We start from the raw sequence: 21,785 nt of genomic DNA, 5'->3' as shown, positions 1-21,785 counted from the left end.
GCAGCAGCACTATTTATGCTGAGGCAATTGCAGGTCTCAGTATATAACCTGAGTGTGTATATACAGACTTCAGGATAGCCTCCTGCTTTTTATCAGCAGGCTCCTTCAAGGTGGCCGTATCCTAAGACGGCAGTGCCACCTTTTTTGACAAATGTGTGAGCGCCTTATCCACCCTAAGGAATATCTCCCAACGTGACCTATCCTCTGGCGGGAAAGGGTACGCCATCAGTAACTTTTTAGAAATTACCAGTTTCTTATCGGGGGAACCCACGCTACTTTACACACTTCATTCATTCATCTGATGGGGGAACAAAACACTGGCTGCTTTTTCTCCCCAAAAATAAAACCCCTTTTATGTGGTACTTGGGTTCATGTCAGAAATGCGTAACACATTTTTCATTGCCGAGATCATGTAACGGATGTTCCTAGTGGATTATGTATATGTCTCAACCTCGTCGACACTGGAGTCAGACTCCGTGTCGACATCTGTGTCTGCCATCTGAGGTAACGGGCGCTTTTTTGAGCCCCTGATGGCCTTTGAGACGCCTGGGCAGGCGCGGGCTGAGAAGCCGGCTGTCCCACAGCTGTTTTACGTCATCCAGACTTCTATGTAAGGAGTTGACATTGTCGGTTAATACCTTCCACCTATCCATCCACTCTGGTGTCGGCCCCACAGGGGGCGACATCCCATTTATCGGCCTCTGCTCCACCTCCACGTAACCTTCCTCATCCCACATGTTGACACAGCTGTACCGACACACAGCACACACACACAGGGAATGCTCTGACTGAGGACAGGACCCCACAAAGTCCTTTGGGGAGACAGAGAGAGAGTATGCCAGCACACACCAGAGCGCTATATAATGCAGGGATTAACACTATAACGGAGTGATTTTTCCCCCAATAGCTGCTTGTATAAACAATATTGCGCCTAAATTTAGTGCCCCCCCTCTCTTTTTAACCCTTTGAGCCTGAAAACTACAGGGGAGAGCCTGGGGAGCTGTCTTCCAGCTGCACTGTGAAGAGAAAATGGCGCCAGTGTGCTGAGGGAGATAGCTCCGCCCCTTTTTCGCTGACTTTTCTCCCGCTTTTTTATGGATTCTGGCAGGGGTATTTATCACATATATAGCCTCTGGGGCTATATATTGTGATGATTTTGCCAGGCAAGGTGTTTATATTGCTGCTCAGGGCGCCCCCCCCCCAGCGCCCTGCACCCATCAGTGACCGGAGTGTGAGGTGTGCATGAGGAGCAATGGCGCACAGCTGCAGTGCTGTGCGCTACCTTGGTGAAGACTGAAGTCTTCTGCCGCCGATTTTCCGGAACACTTCTTGCTTCTGGCTCTGTAAGGGGGCCGGCGGCGCGGCTCCGGGACCGAACATCAATGGCCGGTTCCATGCGGTCGATCCCTCTGGAGCTAATGGTGTCCAGTAGCCTAAGAAGCCCAAGCTACCACCAGTTAGGTAGGTTCGCTTCTTCTCCCCTTAGTCCCTCGCTGCAGTGAGTCTGTTGCCAGCAGATCTCACTGTAAAATAAAAAACCTAAATATACTTTCTTTCTAGGAGCTCAGGAGAGCCCCTAGTGTGCATCCAGCTCAGCCGGGCACAAGAATCTAACTGAGGTCTGGAGGAGGGTCTTAGTGGGAGGAGCCAGTGCACACCAGGTAGTCCTAAAGCTTTCTTTAGTTGTGCCCAGTCTCCTGCGGAGCCGCTAATCCCCATGGTCCTTACGGAGTCCCAGCATCCACTTAGGACGTCAGAGAAATTGTGAAAAACTCATGTCGACCTTTTGACCTGTCGACCTAGACATCCTGTCGACCTAGTTACTGTCGACCAATAGTGGTCGACCTATACATTGTCGACCTAGTTACGGTCGACTTTCAGTCCGGATCCCCTTAAAACTATGTAGATGTCTATAGATTGTAAGCTTGCGAGCAGGGTCTTCCTACCTCTATGGATGTCTATTACCCAGTTTTGTTTGATCATTGTGTCGTTATAAAGCACAATGGAATTTGCTGCGCTATATAAGAAACTGTTAATGATTAATAATGTCAGAAAGGTAATTTGTTATGGTCACCCAGCACTAGACCCTTATTCCCCAGCTGTAGGTCCCTGTATTGAGATGCAGGGCAGGGATTCTGCAGAATATAATTGGACATATTAGGAGGTGAGCGGTAGAACTGTGGTTCTGACAGCTGTGTACAGTAAGGGGACTCTGATGCTTAGTTCCCCATATAAGCAGTCGTTGCTAGATTCACATATGACGTACATGTTTTCTGTATATACATTATACCGGGCTACTGTGTATGTTCGCAGTGTTGTACTACTGTGTACATTTAGCTGTCAGTCAGCCTCTGTGCCAGATAGCCCACAGTCGCTGTCACCACTGAACCGGCGCCATTTTAGTTGAGTATTATTTTTTTTTCACCCAAACAAGGCTCTGAGTGCGGGAAAGAGCTGAGCCAACCCACGTCCAGAAGCCATTCATCCTATTAGCCAATAGTACTGTCATTCAAAATGACGCCTCCGCCCCCTGAGAGACACGTGTCAGGATTGGCGGACGGATATGTCAGTCAGCCCAGAGCATCCGTTATCACTGGCTGCATTTCTCCCGCTGACGCGCCGTGTCCACACCCACTCACTTGCGGGCCGTGTGCAAAAACAAGCTGAGAGGCCTTGGGAGGGAAGCGGCCGTTAAGAGAGGGGGGGGCGGGGTCATACCAGGCACCTGGGGAAGAAGGCCGCACGCGATTGGTGAGGACGCGGTTTCAAACCAGGAAGGCCCAGCGTGATTGGCTGCAGCGTGTCCTCTCGCTCGGGCCTGACGGGCAGGAGGGGGGGTTATTGTGTGTGTGTGAAGCTGAGAGTACGCGGCGGTACCGGCAGCAGAGAGGAGCATAAACACGGGGGCAACTCGGTCAGCATTCACTAACGGCGACGCTCGGAGCTCTGGATCATGGTAAATACCTCGGGCGGGATTAGTCGCCAGTGTGTGTGGAAGCGGAGGAAGGCGGCACGTACCCCGTAACGTGTACCGGTGCCTGGAAAGGCGGGAAAAAACCCATCCCGCAGTAACGTCCGCTGTCCGCCTATGCACCGGGGTGACCGGCGGCGTTGCCAGTACCACCACTACCCTCCCGGCCTCCGTGCAGGCACTACCCCTGCAGCGCAGGCGGCCCCCGGTGTTCAGGCATTAGGGTAAGGGGAGCTGCTGCTGCTCGCTGGAAAGTGACAGCTATGTATGTGGAGTCCCGCCTGGAAGCAGCAGTGTTGCTGGGCTGGCTGGGAGACCGGGGCACAGCTGCAGGACAGAGCCGCTTCCCCTCCTACATGTCACTATTGTACATAAGGGACAATGCACTGGGGTAGATGTTGGGTATAATAGGGAGGATTATAGTTGCGCTTCATCCAACAATATCCTGTGTGACCCATACCACCCCTACACCCCATCATGCTCAGCTCCAAAGTGTCAAAAAAAAAAAAAACAACTACATTTTAGCTTACATAGTATAGGGGTGAAGGGGAGATCATTGCCTTTATGGGATACAAAATTACCCCAACAACCCAATCAATACTGTTGGATGTACTACTCCGGAACAGCACATCAGAATAAAGTTGCTATTTGAATTGCCCCCAAAAGATAAACTGTCACATCTTTAGGCCCATCTTTAAGATTTTGGGGGTATCCAATTACCTGCAATTATTGATCGTGGGTAATTGTGGCACTGTGGGGTTATTCAATTAGCCCAGGTGAGCTAGCGGAAGACGTGGATGATCAGGGATTTTGTTGCACCTGATTCAGCTAGGCAAAGCAAAAATCACTGAAAACAAGGTTGTTTTTATAAATAAAAAAAAAAACACACAGGTTTCACATGTTTTTTTTTTTCAGGTATCCGAATTGGATAGCCGGAAGAAAAAAAATCTAAATATTAGAAACATTGGGGTAGATGTATTAAGCCTGGATAAAGAAGTGATAAGCGGAAGGCGATAATGCACCAGCTAGTCAGATCCTGTCAAATCCGTAATGATTGGCTGGTGCGTTATCTTGCGTTCAACACTGCTTTATTACTTCTTTATCCCTTCTCCGTGGTAATACATCTGCACCATTGTGAAAAAAATTTTTCCACTCCCGATGTTTCTGTGCAGGTGATTGAATACCCCTCCATAATGTGAATGCTTGTCAGGTTGACCAAAGATTCAATTGTTTTTTAGGTGGTGATAATTAATATGTGGTCGACGAAACAATTTTCTGCTCGCTACCTCTGAAGACTGCGAGCAGATATGCGGGCACTTGCATCCTATCAGAACAATAATCGAATTGCTCCATCAGTCGCACATTAATTAATGCCGCTCAAAAAACAATTGATCTCCCCCCCAAGACTCACTATCCTGTTAGTGAAAACCTGTGCCTAATGACAGTATGACTTTATGCATAGTCAATCAGTTTATGCTGATAATTCTTCAGGATGACACTATAGATTTATACTCTGATTTTCACTTAAATTGTTTTTACTTTTAAAATACTAGCATCATTGTAAACACAACCCACTGCCAACGACACATTATTCAATAAATAAACCATAACCAAGCATTTGAGAATAACAAAGCATTAGAAACTTCCTTGACTTGATGATGCATCTTGGTGATGGGGGTCAATGCAATTAGCCACACAGGGTGCGATGTGCCGTTGCATTTTAACGTTGGCAATGGCACCCAAGCTTGCACCCCTCACGTGCTGAAATCCACCCAAAATTGCTTGGACCTCTACAGGATGGTGATCATTGCTGCGTAAATTGGGCCACCACGATTAATTACACCACAAGATCATCACAGGTAATTGGATTGACCCAACTTGTATTATAGTTACTGTATGAAACAAACAAACTGGCTTTAAAATAAATGCCTATTGTGTGCATTTCCTATACATTTTTCCATCATACATTTCACAAAAATACTTACGCCAATGGGTTCTAACCCTAGAAAGATAGGTTGCTAGATTCCAATCACCTTCAATATCAACTTCAATTTTTTTCATTAGAACATGTGTTCTGTCATAGATTATGATACTTGCAGCACAATAAAGTATCTGAACTGGGTTTACTACAAGTCTGTGTTCATACATATGTATAATAAATTGTGCCATTTTTACTACCTTTTAAAATTTGTAACAAATCCATTTTAAACTATGGTATAGCAACCTGGGCCCCTAAATTTATTTATAGGGTCAGGGTCATTACATACATTGACACCTATTTTGGCTATCTATAGAATGCTAATTTATTAGCCGTAAAAAAAACACCTTTTAAGTCTTCCTATTTTAGTGCTCTCAGAGTTTAATTATGTGGGTCCCATTTATCAATTTACTTCAGTGTTTCTGGGTCTTATGTTTTTGAATAATCAGACCAATTTGCCATAACTGGTTTTGAATATTCATAGACTAAGTTGTCATAACTAAAGGTGGTTACACACTAGCACGATACCAGGTCAGTTTGCCGTAATAGCACAACAAAGTGTATCCGCGATTGCGACATCTTCCAGTCGACCCTGCTTCACAGCCACCCGTAAGTTATTGAATTCAAACCAGTGCTTATTAATGAAGGATGGAATAGTGATTAGTTGTTCATTAAATCGTGTACAGGCAATCAGGCATGGTCAGCGCCAAAAAGAATTCATCCCGACCATCTGCCTGATTGCCTGTTCTCCTGGTGTGTACCCACTCTTACAGGTAGTTTGACAAATATTTTGTAACAAAAAAACAAAACCCCAAACACATTAGACCACCACACATACCATTTCACAGTCCCTCAGCCAAAACCTACAAACCATCAGACTGTCCAGTATGCTTTTTACATGTACAATCAAGTGCCCATCAGACTTTTCCAACAGGTCTCTCGCATCCCCACTTAGTTACCGCTGGAGCAGAAGTGGGGAGCACCCTGCTGACTTATCTTCTCCTCTCCTGATTCGATATATCGGGTTGAACACTCAGACGTTGGTAGCATCCGATTGACATCTGTATTTATTGAAGAGGCTGTTTGGTCTGTGATTGGCTTGGAATGTGGTTTTTTTTTTTTTTGTTCTTTAGTAGAGAGTCCCTCGCCACCATTCCCGGGTAAAAACAAAACACTGCTTTTAATAAAGTCATATTTAAATTCAATGTTTAATTTCTTCACTCCGCCCACAATTGTTTCATGTACTCTGTGCGTACATTTTTGCTATGAAAGCACAATCCAGAAACAAGCTCTCTCTTCACCTGAGACTAGGGGGGCAAACCTTTCCACACGAGGTTCAGGTTCAGTCTCACCATCACAAAGTCTATGATACCTACAAAACTTCTGTTATGTCGAGTGGAAATTACTGGAATAGCATAAAAATAGTGATGAGTTAACAATAAATTTCCTCCACAGGCTTCCGCTGTAAAATTATATTTTTATTAAAATGCACCCTCAACCCAATACAGCTACTCCAATAATGTGTGTATATTCATAGAATGTTAAATGACCACTCATAATTCAGTAGCTTTCAGCTGCTTTCTTGACTCAGAACTTTATCTGGGTGTAGTAGGATATGCCGGTGGTCACATGATCGACCCCAGTATCCCAAAATGGGGAAACCAGACATGTTTAGGGACAAGTACACTAACCCTATCTCTTAACCCCACCCCTTCTCTGGTGGCAGCTAGGGCTAAATTCTGGGCAGTGGTGGCTTTGGCTAACCACCCCCTTTAGGATGTCAGCTGTCAGTGTCCCGGCCCCAGTCTCCTGAGTGGTGTTAGGATTCTGACGTTAGTCACATGACTGCTGGGATGCCTAACGCATCCCCTTTTCTCTGACGTCCTAAGTGGATGCTGGGACTCCGTAAGGACCATGGGGAATAGCGGCTCCGCAGGAGACTGGGCACAACTAAAGAAAGCTTTAGGACTACCTGGTGTGCACTGGCTCCTCCCACTATGACCCTCCTCCAGACCTCAGTTAGAATCTTGGGCCCGGCCGAGCTGGATGCACACTAGGGGCTCTCCTGAGCTCCTAGAAAGAAAGTATATTTTAGGTTTTTTATTTTACAGTGAGATCTGCTGGCAACAGACTCACTGCAGCGAGGGACTAAGGGGAGAAGAAGCGAACCTACCTAACTGGTGGTAGCTTGGGCTTCTTAGGCTACTGGACACCATTAGCTCCAGAGGGATCGACCACAGGACCCGACCTCGATGTTCGGTCCCGGAGCCGCGCCGCCAGCCCCCTTACAGAGCAAGAAGTGTTCCGGAAAATCGGCGGCAGAAGACTTCTGTCTTCAACAAGGTAGAGCACAGCACTGCAGCTGTGCGCCATTGCTCCTCATGCACACCTCACACTCCGGTCACTGATGGGTGCAGGGCGCTGGGGGGGGCGCCCTGAGGGCAATATAAACACCTTGGCTGGCAAATCATCACAATATATAGCCCCAGGGCTATATATGTGATAAATTACCCCTGCCAGAATCCATGAAAAAAGCGGGAGAAAAGTCAGCCAAAAAAGGGGCGGGGCTATCTCCCTCAGCACACTGGCGCCATTTTTTTCTTCACAGTGCAGCTGGAAAACAGCTCCCCAGGCTCTCCCCTGTAGTTTTCAGGCTCAAAGGGTTAAAAAGAGAGGGGGGGCACCAAATTTAGGCGCAATGTGTGTATACAAGCAGCTATGGGGGGAAAAAATCACTCAGTTATAGTGTTAATCCCTGCATTATATAGCGCTCTGGTGTGTGCTGGCATACTCTCTCTGTCTCCCCAAAGGACTTTGTGGGGTCCTGTCCTCAGTCAGAGCATTCCCTGTGTGTGTGTCGGTACGGCTGTGTCGACATGTTGGATGAGGAAGGTTACGTGGAGGCGGAGCAGAGGCCGATAAATGGGATGTCGCCCCCTGTGGGGCCGACACCAGAGTGGATTGATAGGTGGAAGGTATTAACCGACAAGGTCAACTCCTTACATAAAAGGCTGGATGACGTAACAGCTGTGGGACAGCCGGCTTCTCAGCCCACACCTGCCCCGGCGTCTCAAAAGCCATCAGGGGCTCAAAAAACGCCCGTTACCTCAGATGGCAGACACAGATGTCGACACGGAGTCTGACTCCAGTGTCGACGAGGTTGAGACATATACACAATCCACTAGGAACATCTGTTGCATGATCTCGGCAATGAAAAATGTGTTACACATTTCTGACATTAACCCAAGTACTACATAAAAGGGGTTTTATGTTTGGGAAGAAAAAGCAGCCAGTGTTTTGTTCCCCCATCAGATGAATGAATGAAGTGTGTAAAGTAGCGTGAGTTCCCCCGATAAGAAACTGGTAATTTCTAAAAAGTTACTGCTGGCGTACCCTTTCCCGCCAGAGGATAGGTCACGTGGGGAGATATCCCCTAGGGTGGATAAGGCGCTCACACATTTGTCAAAAAAGGTGGCACTGCCGTCTTAGGATACGGCCACTTTGAAGGAGCCTGCTGATAAAAAGCAGGAGGCTATCCTGAAGTCTGTATATACACACTCAGGTACTATACTGAGACCTGCAATTGCCTCAGCATGAATAGTGCTGCTGCAGCGTGGTCTGATACCCTGTCAGCAAAATATTATCCCTGTCTAGGGTATTTTATCTAACAGAGCATTTTAAAGACGTCGTCTTATATATGAGGGATGCACAGAGGGATAGTTGCCGACTGGCATCCAGAATTAATGCAATGTCCATTCTGCCAGGAGGGTATTAGAGACCCGGCAGTGGACAGGTGATACTGATTTTAAAAGGCACATGGAGATTCTACCTTATAAAGGGTGAGGAATTGTTTGGGGATGGTCTCTGGGACCTCGTATCCACAGCAACAGCTGGGAAGAAAAAATTTACCTCAGGTTTCCTCACAGCCTAAGAAAGCACCGTATTTTCAGGTACAGGCCTTTCGGCTTCAGAAAAGCAAGCGGGTCTAAGGCGCTTCCTTTCTGCACAGAGACAAGGGAAGAAGGAAAAAGCTGCACCAGACAGCCAGTTCCCAGGATCAAAAATCTTCCCCCGCTTCCTCTGAGTCCACCGCATGACGCTGGGGCTCCACAGGTGGATCCCTAGGTTCTGCAAGTAGTATTACAGGGATACAAGCTGGAGTTCGAGGCGACTCCCCCTCACCGTTACCTCACATCAGCCTTGCCTGCTGCCCTCGGAGAAAGGGAGGTAGTACTGGCGGCAATTCACAAGCTGTACTTCCAGCAGGTGAAATCAAGGTACCCCTCCTTCAACAAGGCCGGGGTTACTATTCCAAAATGTTTGTGGTACCGAAACCAGACGGTTCGGTGAGACCCATTCTAAAATTGAAATCCTTGAACACTTATATACGAAGGTTCAAGTTCAAAATGGAATCGCTCAGGGCGATTATTGCAAGCCTGGAGAATTTCATGGTATCACTGGACATCAAGGATGCTTACCTGCATGTCCCTATTTACCCTCCTCACCAGGATTGTCATTACCAATTCCAGACGTTGCCGTTGGTCTGTCCCCGGCACCGAGGGTATTTACCAATAATTATCCCGTACTTGGACGATCTCCTTATAAAGGCGAGGTCCAGGGAGCAGTTGTTCGTCGGAGTAGCACTGTCTCGGGAAGTGCTACAACAGCAAGGCTGGATTCTGAATATTCCAAAGTCGCAGCTGGTTCCTACGACACGTCTACTGTTCCTGGGTATGGTTCTGGACACAGAACAAGAAAAAAAGGGTTTCTCCCGGAGGAGAAGTCCAAGGAGTTGTCGTCTCTAGACAGAGACCTCCTAATACAAATACAGGTGTCGGTGCATCAATGCACACGAGCCCTGGGAAAGATGGTAGCTTCTTACGAAGAAATTCCATTCGCCAGGTCCCATGCAAGGATCTTCCAGTGGGATCTGTTGGACAAGTGGTCCGGGTCGCATCGGCGGATAACCCTGTCTCCAAGGGCCAGGGTGTCGCTGTTGTGGTGGCTGCAGAGTGCTCATCTTCTAGAGGGCCGCAGCTTCGGCATACAGGACTGGGTCCTGGTGACCACGGATGCCAGCCTTCGAGGCTGGGGGGCAGTCACACAGGGAAGAAACTTCCAAGGACTATGGACAAGTCAGGAGACTTCCCTACACAAAAATATTCTGGAACTATGGGCCATTTACAATGCCCTAGGTCAGGCTAGTCCCCTGCTTCAACACCGGCCGGTACTGATCCAGTCAGACAACATCACGGCGGTCGCTCATGTAAACCGACAGGGCGGCACAAGAAGCAGGATGGCGATGGCAGAAGCCACAAGGATTCTCTGATGGGCGGAAAATCATGTGTTAGCACTGTCAGCAGTGTTCATTCCCGGAGTGGATAACTGGGAAGCAGACTCTCAGCAAAAACGACCTCCACCCGGGAGAGTGGGGACTTCATCCAGAAGTCTTCCAAATGATTGTACACCGTTGGGAAAGGCCACAGGTGGACATGATGGCGTCCCGCCTCAACAAAAAGCTAAAAAGATATTGCGCCAGGTCAAGGGACCCTCAGGCGATAGCTGTGGACGCTCTGGTAACACCGTGGGGGTACCAGTCGGTGTATGTGTTCCCTTCTCTGCCTCTCATACCCAGGGTAATGAGAATAATAAGAAGGAGAGGAGTAAGAACTATACTCATTGTTCCGGATTGGCCAAGAAGAGCTTGGTACCCTGAACTCCAAGAAATGATCTCAGAGGACCCATGGCCTCTGCCGCTCAGACAGGACCTGCTGCAGCAGGGGGCCTGTCTGTTCCAAGACGTACCGCGGCTGCGTTTGACGGCATGGCGGTTGAACGCCGGATCCTGAAGGAAAAGGGCATTCCGGAGGAAGTTATTCCTACGCTAATTAAAGCTATGAAAGTGAACACAAACCATTATCACCGCATATGGCGGAAATATGTTGCGTGCTGTGAGGCCAGGAAGGCCCCAACGGAGGAATTTCAGCTAGGTCGATTTCTGCACTTCCTACAGTCAGGGGTGACTATGGGCCTAAAATTGGGTTCCATGAAGGTCCAGATTTCGGCTCTATCGATTTTCTTCAAAAATAAAACTGACTTCACTGCCTGAAGTTCAGACTTTTGTTAAGGGAGTGCTGCATAGTCAGCCCCCGTTTGTGCCTCCAGTGGCACTGTGGGATCTCAACTTGGTGTTGGATTTCCTGAAGTCGCATTGGGTTGAGCCACTTAAATCCGTGGAGCGAAAATACCTCACGTGGAAAGTGGTCATGCTGTTGGCCTTGGCGTCGGCCAGGCGTGTATCAGAATTAGCGGCTTTATCATGCAAAAGCCCTTATCTAATTTTTTTATATGGATAGGGCGGAATTGAGGACTCGTTCCCAATTCCTTCCTAAGGTGGTATCAGTTTTTCATGTGAACCAACCTATTGTGGTGCCTGCGGCTACTTGGGACTTGGAGGATTCCAAGTTACTGGACGTGGTCAGGGCCCTGAAAAATATATGTTTCCAGGACGGCTGGAGTCCGGAAAACTGACTCGCTATTTATCCTGTATGCACCCAACAAGCTGGGTGCTCCTGCTTCTAAGCAGACTATTGCTCGCTGGATCTGTAGCACGATTCAACTTGCACATTCTGCGGCTGGACTGCCGCACCCTAAATCTGTAAAAGCCCATTCCACGGGGAAAGTGGGCTCTTCTTGGGCGGCTGCCCGAGGAGTCTCGGCTTTACAAATTTGCCGAGCGGTTACTTGGTCGGGTTCAAACACTTTTGCAAGAGTCTACAAGTTTGATACCCTGGCTGAGGAGGACCTAGAGTTTGCTCATTCGGTGCTGCAGTCATCCGCACTCTCCCGCCCGTTTGGGAGCTTTGGTATAATCCCCATGGTCCTTACGGAGTCCCAGCATCCACTTAGGACGTCAGAGAAAATAAGATTTTACTCACCGGTAAATCTATTTCTTGTAGTCCGTAGTGGATGCTGGGCGCCCATCCCAAGTGCGGATTGTCTGCAATACTTGTATATAGTTATTGCCTAACTAAAGGGTTATTGTTGAGCCATCTGTTGAGAGGCTCAGTTATATTTCATACTGTTAACTGGGTATAGTATCACGAGTTATACGGTGTGATTAGTGTGGCTGGTATGAGTCTTACCCGGGATTCAAAATCCTTCCTTATTGTGTCAGCTCTTCCGGGCACAGTATCCTAACTGAGGTCTGGAGGAGGGTCATAGTGGGAGGAGCCAGTGCACACCAGGTAGTCCTAAAGCTTTCTTTAGTTGTGCCCAGTCTCCTGCAGAGCCGCTATTCCCCATGGTCCTTACGGAGTCCCAGCATCCACTACGGACTACGAGAAATAGATTTACCGGTGAGTAAAATCTTATTTATCTGGCACAGCAATTACGTGCTGGAGTTGCTTTGCATAGTTCTTACATCAGTTTGGCCTGCTCATCTGTGTTGATGCTCTAATGTTACAGTATACATACTCTGTGCCTAGTACTTGCACCAAAAAGACTGAACATAAAATACATTTCAGAGCACCTTAACGTCTTGATATGCTAGCACTTACAAAAGACTTGTTCTTTATACAAGTTATTTTAAAAGGTAAATTAAGTTTCACTCAGTAATACCCCTTTCAGACTGACAAGAGCCGGGTCGCACCCAGGAATGTGTACACGGGTGCTTTCCAGTTGCGACACGGCTTGAGACCCCTTCAGACTTGCGGCCCGACCCCGCATATTGCTGGGTTGGTGATGTCAGCGCTGACGCTACCGGAGGCTGTACTTGGAGATGATCATCTCCAAGCACCGCATCCTCCTATGCAGAGAACGGGGGCCGGGTCGCCTTGACCTGGCATACCCGTTCACACTGCACCGCATCCCAAGACGATCCAGGATACAACCCTGGTCGAGACCTGGGATGAAATACCGAGAAGCTCGTCACGGGATATTGTTCTTGTACCCTTTCACACTGAGCAATTTCCCGGATTGATGCGCGTTCATATGCAATAACCTGGGAAATTTGTCGGTCTGAAAGGAGTATAATTAGGAAACCTGTGAGGATCCCAAGCAGAGATCTGCTCTGACAGGGCTGCACTGTATCCTCTTCCTGCGACTATAAGGAGGAAGATTAAAAGAGCAAACCGCTTTATTAATTCATAACACAAGCACTTATTGCATATAGCCTTTAAACTATGCCACCAGTGCTTGTGCTGTTCCTACCTTATGTTGTCAACAGAGAGGATCAGTTACAGTACGGAAGAGTACTCCATAACAGTGCCATGGAACCCCCACAGTTCTTCTAAACTCAAACTCTTGCAGACTACAATGAGTTTCTCATAGAAAGGGGGGGAAAAAAAGGTCCATAAGAAAATTAAACACAAGATCACCACTATATGTAAAGACAATTATTTTCCTCCGTTTTATATATAGGCTGGTGGTAAGGCTGGGAAGGATAGCGGGAAGGCTAAGGCCAAAGCAGTATCCCGCTCACAGAGAGCAGGACTGCAGGTAAGTTCAGACTCTTATGTCCAGATAAATTTATTAATAGACTTTAATAAAAAAAACATTTTATAATTACTTTGTATAATTGAACTGCTATTTTGATATTAAATGAGAACTGTATACAAAAAAAAAAAAGTTTTCCTATTTAAAACAATGATTCCATGAAGCACAATGCTCCACTGTTTACAGTCACGGTTGAACTAGTATTGTATGCAAGCATAGTTATGCTCAGTATTCCCTGAAAAATCCGGTTAAATTTTTTTTTGAGCTTTTTTTCACTCAGTATTTAACTTAACAGGCATGTAGTGGACAATAAATCTGCTTATTTGTTGGAGCTGATTTTAGGAACTTGTATTTGGTTTTAGTTCCCAGTGGGCCGTATCCACAGACACTTGAAGACCCGCACTACAAGCCACGGAAGAGTTGGTGCTACTGCAGCAGTGTACAGTGCTGCCATTCTGGAATACCTTACTGCTGAAGTAGGTTTATAGACCCTTAATTACTTGCAGGATGGGGTGGGTAGCAAATCTGTATGTAGGGGAAAATATTGTATGGTTTTACATTATATGGCCCTGCAGATGATGAGAATCTTAAGTTCAGCAACTCGTTCCTTAAACTAAACTCAAAGTTTAACATGGCTATACCTTTTTGCCAATCTGCAAATAATTAGAAAGTTCATAGGGTAAATTTACTAAGATTGGAGTTCTATTTAAGATGGGATGTTGCCCATAGCAACCAGATTCCAGGTATTATCTTCTAGAAGGTTCTAGATAAATGAGAAGTAAAATCTGATTGGTTGCTATGGGCAACATCCCATCTTAAATAGAACTCCCATCTTAGTAAATTTACTCCATGATTTAATAGATCCATTTTTTTATGTTTTAAAAACAAGGTGTTGGAGTTGGCAGGAAATGCCTCTAAGGATCTAAAAGTGAAGCGTATCACTCCTCGTCACTTGCAGCTAGCCATTCGTGGTGATGAAGAATTGGACTCCCTCATCAAGGCCACCATTGCAGGAGGAGGTACTTTGCCAGCGCTGTACTCCAGTTACTTGACAGCGCTTCTATTTGCAGTGTTCTTTTAATGGGCAACGTTTATAGTTTATATAAATACTTGGGGCTGATAGAGTGGACCATGCTCTTCTCTTCAGATTGTATATTGGCACATCCTCTGGCGCAGAGCTCACAAGTACATATTTCAATCCCATGCACATATGTGACTGCAGACGTGTAAATGGGTTGTATTGGGGCACTCTCACATAGACAGAGTTGAAATATGTGATCAGTAGGCAGTTTGGCAGTGCCCAAATGAGAGGTTGGTCATTCAAACCAGTACTTTTAAATGGATTTAGCCACCTTGTACTGCACTCGCGCATGATTAGGGGAAGCCGCAATTAAATTGCTCCAATGGGTGCCCATTATGCTTGAGTGCCCACAAAACAATTTCATTCCCCCCTAAGTGCATATGATTATTGATATTAAATACTTACACTATAGTCTTACTTTTGACTTGATAGTATAGTAATTTTTCTCTTTACCTTTTTGCAGGTGTCATTCCTCATATCCACAAGTCTCTGATTGGAAAGAAGGGACAGCAGAAAACTGCATAAGGAAAAGGCCCTGCTTCCCTCTACCATTGTACTGTAACTGGGACAGATGAAAAATGGGGATATGTGGAATTTGTTTTGTTTATTTTTTCGTCAAAATTTTACTTTTTCTAAAAGATAGTTAAAAGGAAGGTAATAGACAAAGAGTAGACTTAAGGTTAAACCTTTGTATGTTGTTTAGGTTCAGTTTCACGAAGAAAAAAAAAAAAGTTCCTGGAGTCTTGTAAATGAAATCTGTATGTTGATTGGCTAGGTTTCTCCCGTGTGTGTTTTATACAAAAATGGAACAGATAAACCATTTTTTACAGAAGCTTGCGTCTGATCAGTTTTTATCTAGGGCCTGGGGCTTCTTCCTGCAATAAAGTTTTTGATGTACAGTTTATTTACAAACTACTAATTCCAAGGGCTTGCTTTTTTTCATTCAAGGAAATATGAGAGATGGCATCTCCATGAAATAAAGGCATTACCATAATAATTGCTTACCTCTACTCTACCATCACTGGAACAGATTGGGTGACTTTATAAGACAGTGTCTTAGAACCACCCTCAATGCATTTGGCCCAGGAGAATTTGTAAACCAGATGTTTGGTGTTGAGGAATGGATACGTGCTGCTCGTCAATGGAGTCATTTCAGTACAAAATATTGCAGCTTTAATCTTGATAGCAAAATAAAAGTCCCAACACTAACTTCTCAGCTCTTTGAACATTCCTAAAAGAGTTTTAATACAAATATATCTACATTTAGCCAAAGTAGTACCTTTGCACAAGCAAATTCTGCAGTGATGATCACAGAAGTCTTCAGCATCTTCACAATAAAAGTTAGGCATTTCTATCTGAAGGTGGCACATAGTTTAATCCTAGATGTGCAAATATCTCTTCCTCAGATGTCGCTGGGATAGAGCATTCCTGAAATCACAAACAAGTGGGAAAACTTCAGACCATAGAATCCCTTTGGCATGTGATTAAAGCCGTCATCCTTTAAAATGAGAAAATTCCATTCAATTATAAACATATGTAATTAATTAGTTCCTATCCAAAGTCTGCTCCATACAGCCTTTTTCCTGGGAGTTTGTGCTTAAACTCACAGCCATGGAATAGCACTTAGGCTGTAGGAGGATATTATAGACCAATCAGAAGCTGCAATCAAGGACACTGGCTATTGACAATCCAATCTGAGTGATAGATAACAGCCACCACTTAACGTTATAGCCGTGTTATCATGTAAACTATTTAGTGAAGAGTATGAAATGTCATTTTGGTTACGACAAGCAAAACGATTCGTTTTTTTTTCTGATACTCCTTTTTACAATGCTAATATATGGAGAGCATCCAGCACACACCCACAGTCTTGTGAACAGCAATAGTGATACATGTATGACCTGGCAGATGATCAATAATGCACATTTTCTGTATTTTTCTCATTAAAGTGTAATTAAGGGCTCCCTGTTGCTTGCATGTGGTGAAAAACAACGTTTTCTAGGTTGAGACAATATTTATGAATACTTATTTAACACAGAAACATTGAATAACTTAAACAGTTGACATTTGGACATGGTAAGGCGATCAAAGAGCAACTAAGTAATGAGGCACTACTCCTATACAAGGAGGATCACAACTTTCTAAATGTACAAAAAAAATTGTTTTATTTTTGTTCATTTTAAGATAGTTTCTCTATCGTCCTAAGTGGATGCTGGGGTTCCTGAAAGGACCATGGGGAATAGCGGCTCCGCAGGAGACAGGGCACAAAAAAGTAAAGCTTTTACCAGATCAGGTGGTGTGCACTGGCTCCTCCCCCTATGACCCTCCTCCAGACTCCAGTTAGATTTTGTGCCCGAACGAGAAGGGTGCAATCTAGGTGGCTCTCCTAAAGAGCTGCTTAGAGAAAGTTTAGCTTAGGTTTTTTACTTTACAGTGAGTCCTGCTGGCAACAGGATCACTGCAACGAGGGACTTAGGGGAGAAGTAGTGAACTCACCTGCGTGCAGAGTGGATTTGCTGCTTGGCTACTGGACACTAGCTCCAGAGGGACGATCACAGGTACAGCCTGGATGGTCACCGGAGCCGCGCCGCCGGCCCCCTTGCAGACGCTGAAGAGAGAAGAGGTCCAAAATCGGCGGCTGAAGACTCCTGAGTCTTCATAAAGGTAGCGCACAGCACTGCAGCTGTGCGCCATTTTCCTCTCAGCACACTTCACACAACAGTCACTGAGGGTGCAGAGCGCTGGGGGGGGCGCTCTGAGAGGCAAATAAAAACCTTATTAGAGGCAAAAAATACCTCACATATAGCCCACAGAGGCTATATGGAGATATTTAACCCCTGCCTAACTTCAAAAATAGCGGGAGACGAGCCCGCCGTAAAAGGGGCGGGGCCTATCTCCTCAGCACACAGCGCCATTTTCTCTCACAGAAAAGCTGGAGAGAAGGCTCCCAGGCTCTCCCCTGCACTGCACTACAGAAACAGGGTTAAAACAGAGAGGGGGGGCACTGATTTTGGCGATATTGTATATATATAAAAGATGCTATAAGGGAGAAACACTTATATAAGGTTGTCCCTATATAATTATAGCGTTTTTGGTGTGTGCTGGCAGACTCTCCCTCTGTCTCCCCAAAGGGCTAGTGGGTCCTGTCCTCTGTCAGAGCATTCCCGGTGTGTGTGCTGTGTGTCGGTACGTGTGTGTCGACATGTATGAGGACGATGTTGGTGAGGAGGCGGAGAAATTGCCTGTAATGGTGATGTCACTCTCTAGGGAGTCGACACCGGAATGGATGGCTTATTTAGAGAATTACGTGAGAATGTCAACACGCTGCAAGGTCGGTTGACGACATGAGACGGCCGACAATCTATTAGGACCGGTCCAGGCGTCTCAGAAACACCGTCAGGGGTTTTAAAAACGCCCATTTACCTCAGTCGGTCGACACAGACACAGACACGGACACTGAATACAGTGTCGACGGTGAATAAACAAACGTATTTCTCATTAGGGCCACACGTTAAGGGCAATGAAGGAGGTGTTACGTGTTTCTGATACTACAAGTACCACAAGAAAGGGTATTATGTGGGAGTGAAAAAACTACCTGTAGTTTTTCCTGAATCAGATAAAATAAAATGAAGTGTGTGATGATGCGTAGGGTTACCCCGATAGCAAATATTGGCGTTATACCCTTTCCCGCCAGAAATTAGGGTAAACACCCCTTAGGGTGATAAGGCGCTCACACGCTTATCAAGTGGCGTTACCGTCTCCAGATACGGCCGCCCTCAAGGAGCCAGCTGATAGGAAGCTGGAAAAATATCCTAAAAAGTATATACACACATACGGTGGTTATACTGCGACCAGCGATCGCCATCAGCCTGGAGATGCAGTGCTGGGTTGGCTTGGTCGGATTCCCTGACTGAAAATATTTTATTCATGTAGAGCATTTAATAGGATGCATTCTATATATATGTATGTGAGATGCACAGAGGGATATTTGCTCTCTGGCATCAAGATAAGTGCGTTGTCCATATCTCCCAGAAGATGTCAGGGACACGACAGTGGTCAGGTGATACAGATCCCATACGGCAGATGGAAGTATTGCTGTATAAAGGGAAGGAGTTATTTGGGGGTCGGTCCATCGGACCTGGGGACCACAGCAACAGCTGGGAAATCCAACCTTTTTTACCCCAAGTTACATCTCAGCTAAAAAAGACACCGTCTTTTCAGCCTCAATCTTTCCTTTCCCATGAGGGCATGCAGGCAAAAGGCCAGTCATATCTGCCCAGACATAGAGGTAAGGGAAGTAGACTGCAGCAGGCAGCCCTTTCCCAGGAAAAGAAGCCCTCCACCGCGTCTGCCAAGTCCTCAGCATGACGCTGGGGCCGTGCAAGCGGACTCAAGGTGGGGGGGTAGTCTCAAGAGTCTCAGGGCGCAGTGGGATCACTCGCAAGTTGACCCCTAGATCGTACGAGTATTATCCCAGGGGTAAAGATTGGAGAGTCGAGACATCTTCTCCTCGCAGGTTCCTGAAGTCTGCTTTACCAACGGCTCCCTCCGACAGGGAGGCAGCATTGGAAACAATTCACAAGCTGTATATCCAGCAGGTGATAATCAAAGTACCCCTCCTACGACAAGGAAAAGGGTATTATTTTTCCACACTATATTGTGGTACTGAAGCCAGACGGCTTGGTGACACATAGTCTAAATCTAAAATGTTTTGAACACTTACATAAAAGGTTCAAATCGAGATAAAGTCACTCAGAGCAGTGATAGCGAACCGGAAAAAAGGGGACTATATGGTGTCCCTGGACATCAAGGATTACCTCCATGTCCAAATTTTGTCCTTCTCATCAAGGGTACCTCTGGTTCGTGGTACAGAACTGTCAATATCAGTTTCAGACGATGCCGTTTGAATTATCCACGGCACCCCGGGCCTTTTTACCAAGGTAATGGCCGAAAAGATGTTTCTTCAAAGAAAAAAGGCATCTAAATTATCCCTTACTTGCACGACCTAAAAAGGGCAAGTTCCAGAGAACAGTTGGAGGTCGGAAGAGCACTATCTAAAGTAGTTCTTCGACGGCACGACTGGATTCTAAATATTCCAAGAATCGCAGCTGTTTTCTGACGATACGTCTGCTGTTCCTAGGGATGATTCTGGACACGGTTCAGAAAAAGGTTTTTCTTCCCGAGGAAAAAGCCAAGGAGTTATCCGACCTGTCAGGAACCTCCTAAAACCAGGAAAGGTGTCTGTACACAAGAGTCCTGGGAAAAATGGTGGCTTTTTACGAAGCAATTCCATTCGGTAGATTCCATGCAAGAATTTTCCAAAGGGATCTGTTGGACAAATGGTCAGGGTCGCATCCTCAGATGCACCTGCGAATAACCCTGTCGCCAAGGACAAGGGTATATCTTCTGTGGTGGTTGCAAAAGGCTCATCTATTGGAGGGCCGCAGATTCGGCATACAGGATTTGATCCTGGTGACCACGGACGCCAGCCTGAGAGGTTGGGGAGCAGTCACACAAGGAAGAAACTTCCAGGGGGTATGGACGAACCTGGAAAAGTCTCTTCACATAAACATTCTGGTACTAAGAGCAATCTAAAATGCTCTAAGCCAGGCGGAACCACTCCTGCAAGGAAAACCGGTGTTGATTCAGTCGGACAACATCACGGCGGTCGCCCATGTAAACAGACAGGGCGGCACAAGAAGCAGGAGTGCAATGGCAGAAGCTGCCAACATTCTTCGCTGGGCGGAGAATCACGTAATAGCACTGTCAGCAGTGTTCTTCCCGGGCGTGGACAACTGGGAAGCAGACTTCCTCAGCAGACACGATATTCACCCGGGAGAGGGGGGTCTTCATCCAGAAGTCTTCCACATGCTAATAAACTGTTGGGAAAGACCAATGGTAGACATGATGGCGTCTCGCCTCAAGGACAAGTATTGCGCCAGGTCAAGAGATCCACAGGCAATAGCTGTGGACGCACTGGTAACACCTTGGGTGTACAAATCAGTATATGTGTTTCCTCCTCTGCCTCTCATACCAAAGGTATTGAAGATTATACGGTGAGGAGGAGTAAGAACAATACTAGTGGCTCCGGATTAGCCAAGAAGGACTTGGTACCCGGAACTTCAAGAGTTGGTCACGGACGACCCGTGCCCTCTACTTCTGAGAAGGGACCTGCTACAACAGGGTCCCTGTCTCTTTCAAGACTTACCGCGGCTGCGTTTGACGGCATGGCGGTTGAACGCCAGATCCTAAAAGGGAAAGGCATTCCAGAAGAAGTCATTCCTACCTTGATTAAGGCAAGGAAGGAAGTCACCGCGAAACATTATCACCGCATTTGGCGAAAATATGTCGCGTGGTGCGAGGATCGGAGTGTTCCGACGGAGGAATTTCAACTGGGTCGTTTCCTACATTTCCTACAATCAGGATTGTCTATGGGTCTCAAATTGAGATCTATTAAGGTTCAAATTTCGGCCCTGTCAATATTCTTCCAAAAAGAATTGGCCTCAGTTCCTGAGGTACAGACTTTTGTTAAAGGAGTACTGCATATACAGCCTCCTGTGGTGCCTCCGGTGGCACCGTGGGATCTAAATGTCGTTTTAGATTTCCTCAAATCCCATTGGTTTGAACCATTGAAAAAGGTGGATTTTAAATATCTCACATGGAAAGTGACTATGTTACTGGCCCTGGCTTCCGCCAGGAGAGTATCTGAATTGGCGGCTTTATCTTATAAAAGCCCTTATCTAATCTTCCATTCGGATAGGGCAGAACTGAGGACTCGTCCGCATTTTCTCCCTAAGGTGGTATCAGCGTTTCACCTGAACCAACCTATTGTGGTGCCTGCGGCCACTGGCGACTTGGAGGACTCCAAGTTGTTGGACGTTGTCAGAGCCTTAAAAATATACATTTCAAGCACGGCTGAAGTCAGAAAATCTGACTCGCTGTTGATACTATATGCACCCAACAAGTTGGGTGCCCCTGCTTCTAAGCAGACGATTGCTCGTTGGATTTGTAACACAATTCAACTTGCTCATTCTGTGGCAGGCCTGCCACAGCCTAAATCTGTTAAGGCCCATTCCACAAGGAAGGTGGGCTCATCTTGGGCGGCTGCCCGAGGGGTCTCGGCATTACAATTCTGCCGAGCAGCTACGTGGTCGGGGGAAAACACGTTTGTAAAATTCTACAAATTTGATACCCTGGCAAAAGAGGACTTGGAATTCTCTCATTCGGTGCTGCAGAGTCATCCGCACTCTCCCGCCCGT

The 21,785-nt window shown here is 46.3% G+C and overlaps 2 protein-coding genes across 9 annotated transcripts in view; one reads left to right on the top strand and one right to left on the bottom strand.

Moving 5' to 3' along the window:
- The first annotated feature begins 2,784 nt into the window (after window positions 1-2,784).
- LOC134936756 (histone H2A.V) lies at window positions 2,785-15,358 on the top strand. The gene is made up of 5 exons (XM_063931985.1): window positions 2,785-2,956; window positions 13,371-13,448; window positions 13,808-13,921; window positions 14,335-14,464; window positions 14,990-15,358. Exons 1-5 carry the CDS (start codon window positions 2,954-2,956, stop codon window positions 15,049-15,051), a joined length of 387 nt encoding a protein of 128 aa, XP_063788055.1. The 5' UTR covers window positions 2,785-2,953; the 3' UTR covers window positions 15,052-15,358.
- The window catches only part of POLM (DNA polymerase mu), a 207,347-nt gene continuing 189,101 nt past the window's right edge, over window positions 3,540-21,785 (bottom strand). For 7 of the 8 annotated variants that reach the window (XM_063931979.1, XM_063931980.1, XM_063931978.1 and 4 more), the window contains one exon: window positions 15,747-15,954. In XM_063931979.1, the coding sequence (XP_063788049.1) occupies window positions 15,868-15,954 (87 nt within the window). In that variant the 3' untranslated portion in view covers window positions 15,747-15,867. Of the gene's footprint in view, window positions 6,355-15,746; window positions 15,955-21,785 lie in introns of those variants that run through there. The other variant, XR_010180543.1, reaches the window with a different exon arrangement.

The sequence above is a fragment of the Pseudophryne corroboree genome, chromosome 6, assembly GCF_028390025.1.
Source record: "Pseudophryne corroboree isolate aPseCor3 chromosome 6, aPseCor3.hap2, whole genome shotgun sequence".
In the NCBI taxonomy this organism is placed as follows: Eukaryota; Metazoa; Chordata; class Amphibia; order Anura; family Myobatrachidae; genus Pseudophryne; species Pseudophryne corroboree.
This window is presented reverse-complemented; position numbering and strand designations above follow the sequence as displayed.